Here is a 16,079-nt window from a genome sequence, read left to right as displayed (position 1 = left end):
TCATCAACTGCATGATCCCACCACTTATGCAAGTGTTCTCCACCATCCTAAACATAAGACAACGAATAACATAGTCATTAGAACATAATTAATCATCACTATAATTACAAAAAAAATCTCTAAATACCTCAGAATTTGGACATTTGTATTCCTTTCTTCCTTGATTATCTCCAGTGGCACACACGACAAGCCTAACTAGGGTTCCACAGAAACAATATCTCGGAACCCCCCAATTACCGTCGGCTCTTGCCCAACTCATATCCTCACTCGGCTCCGATTCGGAGCTTTGAGTATAACTGATTGGCATTCTCACTGCAGAAAATCAAGAAGAATCGGAAATTTAAAAACCCTAGATAAAACCCTAGATCCAAATCCGAATCGACAAACCCAAACCCTAGATCTATGAAATACAAATCAAAAACGGATAACCCTAGATCTTATGGAATTACAAATCAAATAAGAAAACCCTTGATCCAAATCCGAATCGACAAACCCAAACCCTAGATCTAGGAATTAGAAAGCACCAACCTTGTTAGATAGGAGTCGTTCGCTGAAATCTCTGCTCTCGCCGTCGGGATCTCCGCTCTCGCCGCCGGGATCTCCGATCTCGCTCGCCGAAATGTGAAACTTTTCTGGGTTTCGCAAATGAGAGAGAGAGAGAAACTAGGTAAGAGAGAGAGAGACGGAACTTATAATAAAACCCTAGATCTATCTTCCTTTTCCTTTTAAAAGAATATCTAAAAACAAAAATAATTTTTAAAATAAATTGAGTTTGGCGGCTGTACCTTGTTTAATAGTATTAAATATGTGGGACCCATGATGGCTGAAAATACTCATAGTTGTCCAGTTGTACTATGAGATACATAGTTGGACTTTTAACACTTTTTCTTGTTTTAAGTTGGACTAGTATTTAAATAATTAATTATAAGTTGGAAAAATGATTATTCTGAATTATTTGGCATATCCAAAGGTTACATAATATTATATTTACCAAATCATTGTTTTCACGTCTTTCACTATGATTTAGGTTATCTTATAGTAAGTATCCCTTATACTAGAAGAGGTTGTTTGTGTGAGAACATCATTTTCCATAGATTTTTTTAAAAAAGTTGTATTCAATGTTTAAGATTTCTTTAAAAGTTAATTCTATTATGATTCTATTATATAATTATTCTTTATTTCATTATTTTTATAAAAAATATTGTTTTATAATATTATCGTAGTTGTACAAGTTGTACAAGTTGAACCAGTTCAATAGTTAATGCACAACTTATGGAACATATTGAAACTTACTTGTAATAGCTGAACTCAGTATATAAACGAATACAAATACAACTTAAAACAAACAGACATGTTCTTAGCTGAACTCAGTTGAACTAGCTGAATTGTTAATGCACAAACGAGACACAGACATGTTCTTAGCTGAACCCAGTTGAACCAGCTAAATTGTTAATGCACATGCGATAAATACAAGTAAAACACATAAACTCAAGTTAACCATTCTCATCATTGGGAGGGGGCTGCAACCAACTCTCCAAGTTAATACCAGGTTGTGCCTTGTTTTGGGTCCTCTTTCGTCGCTTTTCCCCGGTGGATGGAAACCGGGTTTCTTGATTTCTACCTTTCTTTGGTTTGTAATCCGGCGGTTTTGCGATCTTCTCCTCGTAGTCAGCCGGGAAAGTCCATTGAGACTCATGCGGCACAACATAAATCGTTTTGTAATATGCCAATGCCCACGTCTCGATCAAGTAATATTTCGAACAAAGACCATATATGCTTACTTCCGTTGTTCTCCATTCATTCCGACAATGCTTAATGGCTGCGGCTATACCATGGATGCAAGGGTACTTGTCTATATCAAAACATATACAAGTACAAGATTTCATATCCAAGTCCACCAAATATGTTAAACCATCAACTCCAATTACGCTATATTCGCGTCGGTAGCTGTTAAGCTCAGTGACCGTCAACATCGGATATGTAATATATTCTCCACAACATGCACCACCTGCGTTGTGTTCGATGCATTGGCAGAATCTTTTCGATGTTTGTTGAACCATTCAGAAAACTTCTCCAATATCGCATCAATCATCGGTAATAGATGGTACTTCCTTAATTCCTTAAACACAGCATTCATTGACTCTGCGGAGTTGCTAGTATCTATGTTGTACTTGTCTCCCTCAGCATGACTCCTAGCCCATTTTTCAACCCCAACAGAATTATCCAGATATTCAGCAGCTCTAGGATACCTTCTCCTAAAATCACCATACTGAATGTTGAACTCGGTCTTAGTATATACATGAGCGCATTCCTTGAATTTCTCAACACCTACGTCCTTGTCCCCAATCAACTTTGGCCTAAGGTTTTGGGACAAATGCCATATACAATGACCATGTGATGCGTTTGGAAACACATCCATCACTTCCTTGATGATGCTTTGATGTCTGTCGCTTATGAAAACCAAATCATCTTCATCCGGTACTACCTTTCTCAGCATTCTAAAAAACCAATTCCAACTAGCATGATTCTCACTATCAATTACACCAAACGCAATGGGGTAATGGTGACGATTAGGATCCTGAGCTGTTGCAATAACTAACATCCCACCATATACAGTTTTCAGAAAAGTTGCATCAATCACTAACACTTTCCTCATTGCCTTAAACCCTTCAATACTTGCTCCTAAAGCGATAAATAAGTACTTGAACCTCTCTTCTGCATCCAATTCCACTTCCGTTACTGTCCCAAGATTCACCTCTCTCAACACGTGGAGATAAGCATACAACATCGTGTAGCAAACTTCAGGGTTCCCACGCATATCACTAACATGTTGTTTTTTCCCTCTCAAGGCAGTGGAGTAGGAACAATCCAAACCAAGTCTTCCTTTAACAAGAGTCATGATGGTTTTAGGATCCGGTGTTTTCAATTGACCACGGAAGTCCTCATGCAAAACACTTGCTACTAATCGTGGTGTGCCTTTTTGTTTAAAATATCTAGTACTCTCCTCACACCTAGAGCATGTATACATATTTTTGTGAACTCTTACACTCCAAAAATCAGATTTCTTTATTCTAGCAACTCTTAAATACCATTCACAACCCATGGAAGCTTGACTGCATTCAATCATAAGTCGCACCGGGTCCGACTTCACACATCTCACACCAAACAACTCGGCCTTTGCAGCTCTATTAACCAAATCCCATACTGCCTCCTTAGAAGGAAATTCTTGATCTTTTTCCAAAACCAAACCATCTTCCCATTCTTTAACTGTTTCCTCACTTGGTTGTACAGGCCGTGAAAGCTCAACATATTCATGCCTAACATCATTCTCACAATCTTCATTTACACCATTCTCTATCATGAGCTGTTCAAAAATCGGTTCATTAACTATAGCAGGCTCTTTCTCTTGTTCTGATCCTTCACCCCATCTAAAAGTACTCAAGTTTGCTTGATTATTTACATCATCAGTCCTTACATCATCAGCTCTTACATCATTGGCAGCCACTTCCCCATAATTCAAACCGCATGAACTTCTTCTTTATACTCTTGGTGCTAGCTCCACCATCTGATTACTTTCAAGATTGCATAACTCCACATGCAAAACTGGTCTAAATCCCTCTTTATCCAATGATGTTAAGAATATACAAACATCCTCATCATCTAAAATATAAGACTCTCTCCTTCCTTAACTCAATTTCATCTTCCTTCTCTCTCCGTCTATAGCAATCTTCTTACAGATCTTATCTACTAACACCGGATATGTTATTCTCTCCAAAGATGTTGTCTTAAACATTATAGCATATAGTGAATTGTTGCAATTCCACACATGCTCTTCTGAATAGTACCCTTCATAGTCAAAATATATGTTTGTGTGGATCTTCTTCTTCATCGCACTGCAGATAGAACAAAATTAATCACTAATTTCGATACAGCACTTGTAACAGTTATACCAATTGTACCAGTCGAACTACACTATCATATATGTACCAGTTGTATTATTCAATTTCAGTTGTACCATTACCTTCTCCAACAAACGATACAAAGGAGGAGCTACATTCTAATTTCCCTCAGATTCAACACGATTGGACTCATAAATCCTACTATCTAGAGATTTCTACACCTACCATTGCCAAACTCTACCATTCAAAATACCTAAACAAACAAATTTCAAAGCACTTACTTGGTTCAATCAAGATCCAACAATGGAGGAGAAGAAAGAAGGTCTTGTCCGTCGAAATGGATGAGTCGACGGCGAGGCTAAGAGGAGGAGCGGGAGTAGACGAAACAAATGACGAGCTCTCAAACTAGATCCAACAATGGAGGAAATAAAAGCAGCTCCTGCGCCGGCGCCGGCGCTAATGAAGACCACATAATCGAGCTCTCAGCAGCTCCGGAATCTTCAGTGTGTCGAGATTGGATCGAGATTTCGAAACCCACAACTCGTTTCTCGCTTAGCGAGATTTGAATCTTTGTTTTTAAAAAAAAAAATTAAATCAAATAAATCAGAAATATCATTAAGAGTATAAGAGTATTATCCAGTATATGAGTGGCATTGAGACTCTAAAATGGCAGGCAGGATTCCATTTTTCGGTTCAATGGCAAACAAGCCTTGGTCTCTTAAATTTTGGATTTGGTTTCTCATATGTACTTCATCCGATCCTTGTAGGTTAATGTTATTTTTTCTTGTTCCATGAAGCATAATGTTATGCCTTTTTGATGCACTCATTAATATTTTAGAAATCGCAAACTCCAAAAATATATTTAATGAAACTATTTAAATGTAGTGAATTGTTATTGGTTAGTGGTTATGGAAAAGTGTTTTGTATAGAAAATAATATATGCATAATTAAACATTAATTACACTTTTAACATACAAATGTGAATTTTTCTTTTAAAAAAATCAATGTTTAAGGTACAAAGGAAATATATATATTCAAAGTATGGTTCGGTTTTTGGATTGAATAATTCGGTTTAGATCACATGGAATTGTCATGGATTGAAAACCCTAGTAATTATTATAACCAATGAAAACACAAAGAGGCATGGGGCACACCAAACATCTAAATCCAACGGTTGAGATTCGTTGTTATCACTATTTGAGGCTTTCCACTATCCAGAGACATAATCTCAGCCGTTGATTTTACTTCCCCTGTCTTAAACCAAACCGCCAAAATTCTTTTTATATCGTGACAGCAGTTTTTGATCAGAACAAAAGTCTCAATTCGAGAGAGAAAAGAGAAGAGAGAAAGAGAAGCTATGGAGAAGGAGAGAGAGAATCAAGTGTACTTGGCCAAACTCAACGAGCAAGCTGAGAGATACGATGGTAAACAAAAGACCGTACTTGTTTCTTTTATGTTTGAAATTTCTTTAGTAATCTTAAAACTATGTTCCTTAGATCTGTCCTTTCATACTTTTGTCTGAAAATGTAATGATCGTAAAACATTTTTTGATGGTTACTTAGAAATCAAGTAAATAAAAAGTTTGTGAACGAGTTAATTTGTGGAATCTTCTAATTCCATCAGTTTGAATTTTTTTTTAGGGGTTTGTGAATTTGGATGTTATTCTTTTTATAGTTTTTCTCTGTTTCCTTGCGTAAAATCGGATCTTATTCGATTATTGTTTACGCGATGAAAAATGTTTTAAATGTAAACTTCTGACATACCTCATAGTTTGGTAACTAGAACAATGGGATTGTTGTGCTATATGATATAGTTCAATTCAATCAATTTACTTTTGTTTGATTAGGCGTTGAATTGAGTACTATGCTTTATTGTGTTGTTCTTGTAAACAGAGATGGTTGAAGCAATGAAGAAAGTTGCAGCTCTTGATGTGGAGCTCACAATTGAAGAGAGGAATCTTTTATCTGTTGGTTACAAAAATGTGATTGGTGCTAGGAGAGCGTCGTGGAGGATCCTTTCTTCGATTGAGCAGAAAGAAGTATCGAGGGGAAACGAACAAAATGCAAAGAGGATTAAGGATTACAGGACAAAGGTTGAAGAAGAGCTCTCCAAGATCTGTTACGATATTTTGGCTGTCATAGATAAGCATCTTGTCCCATCCGCAACTTCGGGAGAATCCACGGTCTTCTACTACAAGATGTTAGTCTCATTCTTGAATTAAAATCTAAACAAGGAAAGTATGTGACACACACTTGAATTGGTTTTTGGATTATTTTTGTTGTTGTTAGGAAAGGAGATTATTTCAGATACTTGGCTGAATTTAAGTCCGGTGCTGATCGCGAAGAAGCTGCGGACCAATCACTCAAGGCGTATGAAGTATGTTTAGCATTTTCTCACTTGATCAATTAGCCTAATTGCTAGGAAAGAAAGCCGAGAATTCAGTTTTTTTTTTTTTTTTTTTTTATATAGGCTGCAACGACTTCAGCTAGCTCGGAATTATCTACAACACATCCAATAAGACTCGGCTTGGCTCTCAACTTTTCTGTATTCTACTACGAGATCTTGAATTCACCAGAACGGTATTGTCCCGTTTAGAGCAAGTAACTTATCAGGCTAAACTACATCCAAGTTCTAAACATGTTTTGAAAATTTCTTGAATCCCTTAGAGCATGTCATTTGGCAAAGCGTAGCGTTTGATGAGGCAATCGCTGAGCTTGACAGTCTTAACGAAGATTCATACAAGGACAGCACACTTATCATGCAACTTCTCAGAGATAACCTCACTTTATGGACCTCTGATCTAGAGGAAGGAGGTAAGTAATTAAACAATACACGAGACACAACATCTCTTTAAAACTTTATAGTACTTGTATTAAATGAATGCTTTATTATATACTTTTTTTTCGTCTTGCAGGTGAACAATCTAAAGGCCATAACCCACAAGACGAGGTAAACAAGATCTAAAAGAAAAGCTTTTTACACTTTCCTAATATCTTTCTTCTTTTTCACTTCTTCATGAAATTTAATGCATGACATAACTTTTGTAGAACTAATGAAGTGGAGAAGTTAGAAGCGGAGCCATACACTCTCATTTGGCACCGAACGGTTTAAAATTCTCTTCTTGCGATAAGGTTTTGAGTTGGCGAGCGATTGCTTTAAACCACTTCATTTATCATTTGTTACTCTCTTTTTCTTTTGGATTTATGTATTTTTTGTGTTTTGTTTTTTGACATCGAAATGAAAACTTATGTGTCGTTCATATCGAAATATCTCAACTCTGTTGTCTATCAATTGAGGCGAGTGAAAATCTCGGTCAGCCAATAACCAACTGGCACGAGTGCGGTGCCATTGTTTAGGCCGACATCTAACCACCAATGTTCGAGCTTTGAATCCTACATTTGTGTTTATGTATATATTAGAAAATAGTTTACATAATAAAAGAAATTAATTAGAAGAAATACTCTAACCTTCAAAATTTGGATTGTGAGTTCGGTTTGGGGGAGGGGGACATGATGATAAGCATACTGCTGCTGGTCAGGGCACCGGAGGTTATAACATCCCTCACAGTGTCGAGCATATTGTCACTGGTTTGTATAAAACCAGGGCATCGAAGATTATAACATCTTTACAAAGTTACAAACGTACCGTCCAAAAAATGAAGAATTTGTTGGTAGTCTGAATAATTTAAATTGCAAAAATATCTAAATGTATAGTTTTAGTCATTTTGCTTACAAAAGCTTTTAATAAAAAATAAAAATTACATAACAAATAGTTACTAGATATCTTTTATAAAGTATAATTATTTTGATTAATTAAAAACTAACCTGCTATCCGGCTTCGATGGTATCCATATCACGGTGTTATAAGAACCCGATCGAGACGAGCCAAAGCTGGCCTAAGCTGAATTCGTTGACTTGGTCTACCTTTACCTTTTGGTTTATTATAGTTTTTGTTTTATATATTTGTGATGTGCTATTTTTTTTTTTTTTTTTGACAGCTTGTGATGTGCTATTTATATATCGAGAAGCATACTATATTCCCAAAATAATACACAAAAATTTATTAATGTATGAAATAACAATAAGTGTGTTCAAAAAATCATTGTTCACATGATTTGACCCACACACAAAAATTCACATTTTTTGCTTATGTTTTCCTTAACTTTTGCTTATTTTTTCTTATGTTTTGATTTTTTTTTGGTTATTTGAGAAAGTTAAATGTCAATATATGCAATTAAAAACAGCCACTCACATCAAAATTAAAACTAGAGAAAAGTTCGGAGCTAATTTAAAAATGTCTAAATCTTCTATCAAACAAAAATGATCAAATATTATTATTGATATATTTAAACTTAAGAAAAAGTTTAAAATTTTATGGATATTTAAACATTTTAAAATTTTAAAATAACACAAAATCAGTTATATGATTGGTTCAATATTAATAAAAATTTAAAGATTACTAACACGGGTTAAATCCCTATTTTAATATTTTGTAACACTACCAATATTAGACATATCAAATCATGTTGAATTAATTAAGATTGTGCGAAATCAAAATTGTCTATAATATACCACGGATTAAATCCTAATTAATATATTTTTAAATTAGCATATTAATATATCAAAACTGTATGCAGAGTACTAGTTATGCTTGAAATTTTTTCCAGGAGAGCCAAATGTCAAAGCAAAATCAAATTTGAAAATTACAATAGAAAAAAATACTGATAGAACAATCGTCGGAGATTATGAAAGATTTAATTAGCAATCAACATGTAACAACCTCGATTTTCTTGAATCCATCACATTCACATCTATTCTTATCTTTTCACTCATTCTATTCTATTTATCAAGTCTATGCATGTGATATTGATATAGTATAAGATGTTTCTAGTTTCACACACTATTCAGTTCAATGAAATATACATAGCTGTTTTTTTCAAATTTAAATCATGTTATACACAGAAAAAAAAATATAGTTTTTTGAAACTATTGCAAGATTTACACAATTACTTGAATGAGACTAATTCACCATACAAACTTATTTGGGATTTATGTTACTTTTGGCCATGTCATCATAATTATCTCTCTTCTTTGACTTATATCTCACACACACACATCACCTTCTAGCTCTCTCCCTCTCCCCTCTCTCTTTCTCTATTTCTACATGTTCTCTTCAAAAACCCAAATTGGTCTTTGCACAAAGCTTTTGTGTTACTTTCTTTATTTTGTAACTTATGGTGCTATAAACTCAGTGCCGGCCCGGTAAATTTGGGTGCCCTAAGCAAAATTAAAGCCATAAAAAAAAATTCTTTTAAATTAGATTTTTGCCATTAAAAAAAATGTTGTAGTTGTCTCTAAAAACCAACAATATTTTTTAAAGACCCTACAAAAATTATTGTATATAAGAAAACTTTACAAATTTTTAGGTAAAAAGGCCCTCAAATTTTGAGACCCTAATCGGTGGCTTCGGTGGCTTGTCCTCTGCGTCGGCCCTGTATAAACTTAATTATATTAGTGAAATAGGTTATTAATGCAATTCACCCTCAAATAAATTACAAAATAATAAAATTGACGACAGTTAAAAAAAAAAAAGAAGTTTAATGTACATATTTGGAAGTGTTTTTACCCTCAAGTACGTATTTTGCCTTGGATAAAAGTTAAAAAACGATTCTACTTCCTTACTTTACGGTTGTTGCAAGGAACATTCGCGAACGTTTATTTATAAACTCCTTAAGGGCTAAGCTTTCTCTTTTTCTTTTCTTTTTTTTTTTAAATAGCTTCTCTGACACTTTTTATTCTTTCTTTAAAAACCTCGGATTTGGTATTAGTTCACAAGTTAAAGCAAATTCTGAACTAAGTCAAGCTTATTTATACTCAAGTGTTTCCCGATCAGATCCAATGGAGAGAGGTGGTTATCGAGGTGGTCGTGGTGATGGCCGTGGTAGAGGCGGCGGAGGAGGAGGCCGTGGCTATGGCGGCGGCGGAGGAGGAGGAGGAGGAGGAGAACAAGGTCGTGGTCGTGGCTATGGCGGCGGAGGAGGAGAACAAGGTCGTGGTCGTGGCTCAGAGCGTGGCGGTGGAAATCGTGGGCAGGGACGTGGTGAACAGCAGGATTTTCGTAGCCAGAGTCAGTGGGGACCTCCGCCAGGTCACGGTGGTCGTGGTACGCAGTCGCAACAACCTCGACCACAGGTGGTTCCGCAGCCGTCGCAGGCTCCGGTGAGTTATGCTGGTTCGGTAGGAGGAGTCGCTGGTAGAGGCGCGTGGGGTCGTAGGCCACAGGTTTCTTCTGATTCGGCTTCTCCGTCCACCACCGTCGTGGTTTCTGAGCCCGTTCGTGGTATATGCTCAATTTTTGTTTTGTTCAAGAACTCTTTGGGAATTGAGATTAGGGCAAATTCATAGAAGCTTACAATAAATGATTAGAACTTAATTATGAAATCATTAGACAGATTTATGTGAATTAATCAATAGCTTTTGGGAATGTTAGTATGTGATTTTTTGTTTAGCTCAAAGTTAATTGTATTTTTGAAATTGACAGTAGCTGAAGTTATGAATCCGAGGCCATCGGTGCAAGTTGTGTCTTCTGATAGGAAAGAACCGATGAAGCGACCTGATAGAGGCGGTGTTGTGGCTGTGCGGCGGGTTAATCTCTATGTGAATCATTTTAGAGTGAATTTCGATCCGGAAAGTGTCATAAGACATTATGATGTTGAAATCAAAGGAGAAAATCCTACGAAGAAGATTTCGAGGTTTGAGCTAGCTATGGTTAGGGACAAGGTGTTCACTGATAATCCTAATGAGTTTCCCTTCGCTATGACAGCTTATGATGGTCAGAAGAACATTTTCAGCGCAGCTGAATTGCCTACAGGTTCATATAAGGTGGAGTTCCCTAAAACTGAAGAGATGAGAGGTCGAAGCTATACATTCACTATCAAACAGGTGAATGAGCTTAAGCTACGCGACTTGAAAGAGTACATGACAGGGGGTTCGTCTTGCAATCCGCGTGATGTGTTGCAAGGAATGGATGTTGTGATGAAGGAGCATCCTTCAAAGTGTATGATCACTGTTGGTAAAAGCTTTTTCACTCGTGAAACTGAGCGAGATGAAGACTTTGGCTTCGGGGTTGCAGCTGCGAAAGGGTATCGCCACACTCTGAAGCCCACAGCACAAGGTTTGTCTTTGTGTTTGGACTACTCAGTGTTGGCGTTCCGCAAAGCAATGTCGGTCATTGAATACCTGAAGTTGTACTTTAACTGGTCCGATATGCGTCAGTTTAGGAATTGTAGGCGTGATGTGGAAAAGGAACTGACTGGTTTGAAAGTCACTGTGAATCATCGGAAGAACAAGCAGAAACTCACCATTGTAGGGCTGAGTATGCAAGACACAAAAGACATCAAATTCGATCTTATTGATCAAGAGGGAAACGAGCCACCAAGGAAAACGTCCATTGTTGAGTATTTCAGGATAAAGTATGGAAGAGACATTGTTCACAAAGATATTCCTTGCTTGGATTTGGGGAAAAACGGTAGGCAAAATTTTGTCCCCATGGAGTTCTGCGACTTGGTTGAGGGACAGATTTATCCAAAGGACGACTTGGATAAAGATTCAGCTTTGTGGTTAAAAAAGTTGTCGCTAGTCAATCCACAACAAAGGCAGAGGAATATAGATAAGATGATAAAGTCTCGTAATGGACCGAGCGGGTATGTGTCCGAAGAACTTCACTTTTGTTTTCTATCTTTTTAAAATTTTATCAGTCTTATCCTTTTGTATGTGTATTTATGACAGTGGAGAAATAATTGGAAACTTCGGATTGAAAGTGGATACAAACATGACACCGGTGGAAGGTCGTGTACTCAAGGCTCCAACATTGAAGTTGGCAGAGAGAGGGAGAGCTGTGCGTGAGGAACCCAACCCAAGACAGAACAACCAATGGAACCTTATGAAGAAGGGAGTCACAAGGGGATCTATAGTCAAGCATTGGGCTGTACTTGACTTCACCGCATCCGAGAGATTTAACAGGATGCCTAATGACTTTGTGGATAACCTCATCGACCGTTGTTGGAGACTTGGGATGCAGATGGAGGCTCCTATAGTTTACAAAACATCGAGAATGGAAACACTTTCTAATGGTAATGCTCTTGAGGAATTGCTTCGATCCGTGATAGATGAGGCTTTTCGTAAGCATGATGGGGCTCGTCCAACTCTTGTTCTGTGTGCTATGTCTCGGAAGGACGATGGCTACAAGACTCTGAAATGGATAGCCGAGACCAAACTTGGTCTTGTGACTCAGTGTTTCTTGACCGGTTCTGCCACTAAAGGAGGTGATCAGTACTGGGCAAATCTTGCCCTCAAGATGAATGCAAAGGTTGGTGGAAGCAACGTTGAGTTGATGGATACGTTCTCTTTTTTCCAAAAAGAGGATGAGGTCATGTTCATTGGTGCCGATGTCAATCATCCTGCTGCTCGGGACAAGATGAGCCCGTCTATTGTTGCTGTTGTGGGTACTCTAAACTGGCCTGCAGCTAACCGTTATGCAGCTAGAGTCATTGCCCAGCCTCACCGTAAAGAGGAGATACAAGGATTTGGCGATGCTTGCCTGGAGCTTGTCAAAGCTCATGTTCAGGCCACCGGGAAACGACCTAACAAGATTGTGATATTCCGTGATGGTGTCAGCGACGCTCAGTTCGATATGGTTCTCAATGTGGAGTTGCTTGATGTTAAGCTGACTTTTGAGAAGAATGGTTACAATCCAAAGATAACGGTAATCGTAGCCCAGAAACGCCATCAAACCCGTTTCTTCCCTGCCACAAGCAATGATGGAAGTGATAAAGGCAATGTGCCTTCAGGTACGGTCGTTGATACTAAAGTCATTCACCCATATGAGTATGATTTCTACATCTGCAGTCACCATGGAGGGATCGGGACAAGCAAACCGACTCATTATTACACTCTTTGGGACGAACTTGGATTCACTTCAGATCAGGTTCAGAAGCTCATCTTTGAGATGTGCTTCACTTTCACTCGCTGCACCAAACCTGTCTCTCTTGTTCCTCCGGTGTATTATGCTGACATGGTTGCCTTTAGAGGAAGGATGTACCACGAGGCAAGCTCTCGAGAGAAGAACTTTAGGCAGCCGTGGGGAGCGTCTACCTCAGCTGCTTCGCTTGCCTCTTCATTATCTTCTCTTACAGTTGAGGACAAAGCGATATTCAAGCTGCATGCAGAGCTTGAGAACGTTATGTTCTTCGTCTGAAGAAGAGAGTAAGTTTTTTTGTGTTTTGGGTCTCAAGCTGAACTTAATATTCGAAATCGGAACGCCCCAATAACGCAGTTTTAACTCCTTTTTTCTGGTAGAAAGGAGTTTGTGCGTGAATCTAATTGGGTTTTTCGCAGTGTGTTTATTTCTTTTTGGTTGGTGTGTTGAAACGAATTTGTATTTGGTATTTGGTATTTGGTATTGTAATGCTCTTCAGAGCAGAAACTACGTATTTTCTTTTGGTATTATTGTATGTCAGACTCTGGATTCAGTAATTATTTCATATTTTGCTAAGCGTTTTGCAAATTTGTTTCTGAGTTTTGCATATTTTGTTATATATGCAAAACTGGTTAACTATCTTTCTCTAGATGTAGGTGGAGTCGGTTGACCATTGAACAATTGAACTGGTTAACTATCTTTCTCTTACTCTCTCATATATTCATTATTTGCTCTGTTTCTTGTTCTACTTCCAGAGTTACATTCAGTTTTTTTTGTCTAAAACTACATTGGATCTTGATTCTTGGATTGTCTGGAGTTTAACTTTTAAGCTCATTAAGTCGCAGTTTTTGAGCCTCTGAACCTTAACAAGACTCATTACTCAAGCATGTCATCTTTGAATCAGATGCTAAAGATGTTATATAAGCTGTTCTAACTCAACAGACTTTGCTTGCTCTCGAACTATTCTATCAAGACATAGCAGGCCTAAGTAAGAACTTTTACATGACCATATTCACCTTCCAGCTCAGTCAAGTAATGTCACAACCGAAAAAAGTAGCAAAGTTCTCGATCTCTCTTAAGCTCTTTTGTTCCAAGATTTTGCACTTTAGTACCAAGATGGTTACAACCATTTGTTGAGGCTAATAAACCTAGTCATGTATCCTAGTTTAATCAATGAAGTTTATTTGTGTCCAAAAAAATGGAAAAATAAGAGAAATTCCCATCCAATTTTAAGTATGTTTGAATGATCAAAGTATGGTTGTTTTAGAGAAATTCCCTAAACATCCAATTTACATTGTTCGAGTCCAAAACTACCAAAAAACTTTAAAAATTGTCAAATACTACAAGATTATAATGTAGTAAGAGTTTTTAAGTTTTATAAGGGTTCACAAACAAAAGAAAATAAAATACAGAAATGATTTTTTGTCATAGTAAAAGGTACCGAAGAAAAATAAACAGAAATGATATTATTTTTTTGGAGAACTGTAATGCATGTTTCGTCTTACAGAAAATCAGATACAATTAATAAAATTAAAAATAGTTACTTTATTGTTTTGTTATTTGTATTGTATGAAATGGTGTTATATACATAGGATTCTCTCTTTTTTTTTTTATAGAAGTGTGAATATCATTAAGGATTGAAGAGTTGAGGTTTTACAAAAGATTTTAACCTAAAGACTGTAAACTTGCCAAAAAAAAAGTTAAAAAAAAAAAACAAGAATTACAAACAAGCTAAGTGTTGAGTGCCAAACAACACAAATCAGCAGATCCAAAGAATCATGAGATTCTTGAAATGCTCCTTCGATCTTCTAGCATTGGATACTCTTATAGTAGTTGAAGCTACAATTTCTTAGTTGCATGACTTCAACATTTGATACTCATTAGTCAAAATCTTTTTCGTTACTTCAGACTCGATCAGCCCACATAATCATATTTAGAACTAAAAAACAATCAATTACTTAACACTCACTTTAAAGAAAGAAAAACCTCCGTTTGGTAACTCATAAAGTTGTGATCAACGATTCACCAAACCATGTTTTTATTGTCATTTCTAGGTAAGAGATGAATGACCACAAACACTCATTTCCAACGGAACATGACTATTCTGACTCACGAGCATACACTAAATATCTTTACATCCATTTCTCAACATATATCCGCCCATTTTTATATAAAGGATTTTCTATTGAAGAACAAATAACTTTATTTTTCATCAAAATTAACATATTTATCTTGAAGAGAAATCAAATAAAACAAGAACCCTAAGAAGTCTTCAATAAAAGTTTAAAACAACACTAGCTACCTAGCTCTCAAAATGTTTGGTGTATGTGTTTGAGAAAATTTATATATTTGTGTTTTTCTCAACTTAGTTTCATTTAGTGAAAAATCTTGAGATATATTTTTAAAAATATTACTGTTTCTTTTTGGCGGTTTAGAGAAATAAAAAAATAATTTTATTTAAGTTAGTATGTTTGAGTGGTCGAACTACATATCCACTAATTAAAATCATTTCAATTTTGAGATAGTCATATCATTTACATAAGTATGATGACTATATCATAATTAAAATGATATTAATTAGTGAACTGCCTAACTAAAGTCATTTTAATTTTGACATAGTAAAACTCTTGGTTTATACCATCGCCTTCAATGCTTCGATGAAAAGCTTTAAACCAATTTGTCTGCCGGAGACTTTACGTCAAACTCAACAAAATTTAGCTACATGCATGATGGATCTAGTGCTATTCTCAAATTATTATTTTTATTATAAGTTTATGTTGTGTGAATTTGATTATAATCTCTCAATGGAGGTGTTTATATAAATAGTTTTATGACAAATACATTAATTACTTCTACCTATCCCCACTAATCTAACTTTTTAAGTATCATGTGCAGGCCAAATTGATTTCATCTGCCCAGTGTCTCAATTAACACTAGCGTTCTACGTAATTGTTTTATAATACATTTTACAAATAAATAAAAAAAATCTTAACAAATTCAAGTTTTCCAGAAATGATACTTGATTATCAAAAAACTGACACAATAAACATTTATAAAAATGTGCAGAGGGATTTCATATGCATACTGTATCAAATAATTCTAAATTTCTAATCAAGCAAGTGTTATACGTAACCGATTTTGTTTAATACATTATTAGAATTTAGCTAAATATATAAACCGATGTGAACGTTATGAATTTAAAAC

The 16,079-nt window shown here is 36.2% G+C and overlaps 2 protein-coding genes across 3 annotated transcripts; both read left to right on the top strand.

Annotated features, from left to right (window-relative positions):
- Positions 1 to 5,192: 5,192 nt before the first annotated feature.
- LOC9329912 (14-3-3-like protein GF14 omicron) lies at positions 5,193 to 7,190 on the top strand. Its single transcript, XM_021013153.1, is given in 8 exon segments — positions 5,193 to 5,323; positions 5,792 to 6,098; positions 6,188 to 6,275; positions 6,369 to 6,478; positions 6,566 to 6,587; positions 6,589 to 6,712; positions 6,814 to 6,848; positions 6,947 to 7,190. Coding segments are annotated over 8 exon segments (759 nt in total). The 5' UTR covers positions 5,193 to 5,256; the 3' UTR covers positions 6,953 to 7,190.
- A 2,502-nt stretch (positions 7,191 to 9,692) lies between these two features.
- On the top strand, positions 9,693 to 13,451 carry LOC9329911 (protein argonaute 2). 2 transcript variants are annotated; one of them, XM_021013130.1, is made up of 3 exons: positions 9,693 to 10,238; positions 10,443 to 11,601; positions 11,687 to 13,451. In XM_021013130.1, exons 1-3 carry the CDS (start codon positions 9,797 to 9,799, stop codon positions 13,152 to 13,154), a joined length of 3,069 nt encoding a protein of 1,022 aa, XP_020868789.1. In that variant the 5' UTR covers positions 9,693 to 9,796; the 3' UTR covers positions 13,155 to 13,451. The 2 variants fall into 2 exon arrangements, with proteins under 2 accessions (XP_020868789.1, XP_002893850.1); XM_002893804.2 differs by having other exon boundaries at positions 10,440 to 11,601.
- Positions 13,452 to 16,079: the final 2,628 nt, after the last annotated feature.

The sequence above is a fragment of the Arabidopsis lyrata genome (assembly GCF_000004255.2).
Source record: "Arabidopsis lyrata subsp. lyrata unplaced genomic scaffold ARALYscaffold_1, whole genome shotgun sequence".
NCBI classification, from domain to species: Eukaryota; Viridiplantae; Streptophyta; class Magnoliopsida; order Brassicales; family Brassicaceae; genus Arabidopsis; species Arabidopsis lyrata.
This window is presented reverse-complemented; position numbering and strand designations above follow the sequence as displayed.

What these genes read in the sequence shown, in the direction of transcription:
- LOC9329911 (XM_002893804.2), top strand. Translation starts at nt 9,797, where the DNA reads ATGGAGAGAGGTGGTTATCGAGGTGGTCGTGGTGATGGCCGTGGTAGA. An exon ending in GGTTTCTGAGCCCGTTCGTG is followed by an intron (nt 10,239 to 10,439) that starts GTATATGCTCAA and finishes TGAAATTGACAG; the next exon opens with TAGCTGAAGTTATGAATCCG. An exon ending in TCTCGTAATGGACCGAGCGG is followed by an intron (nt 11,602 to 11,686) that starts GTATGTGTCCGA and finishes TATTTATGACAG; the next exon opens with TGGAGAAATAATTGGAAACT.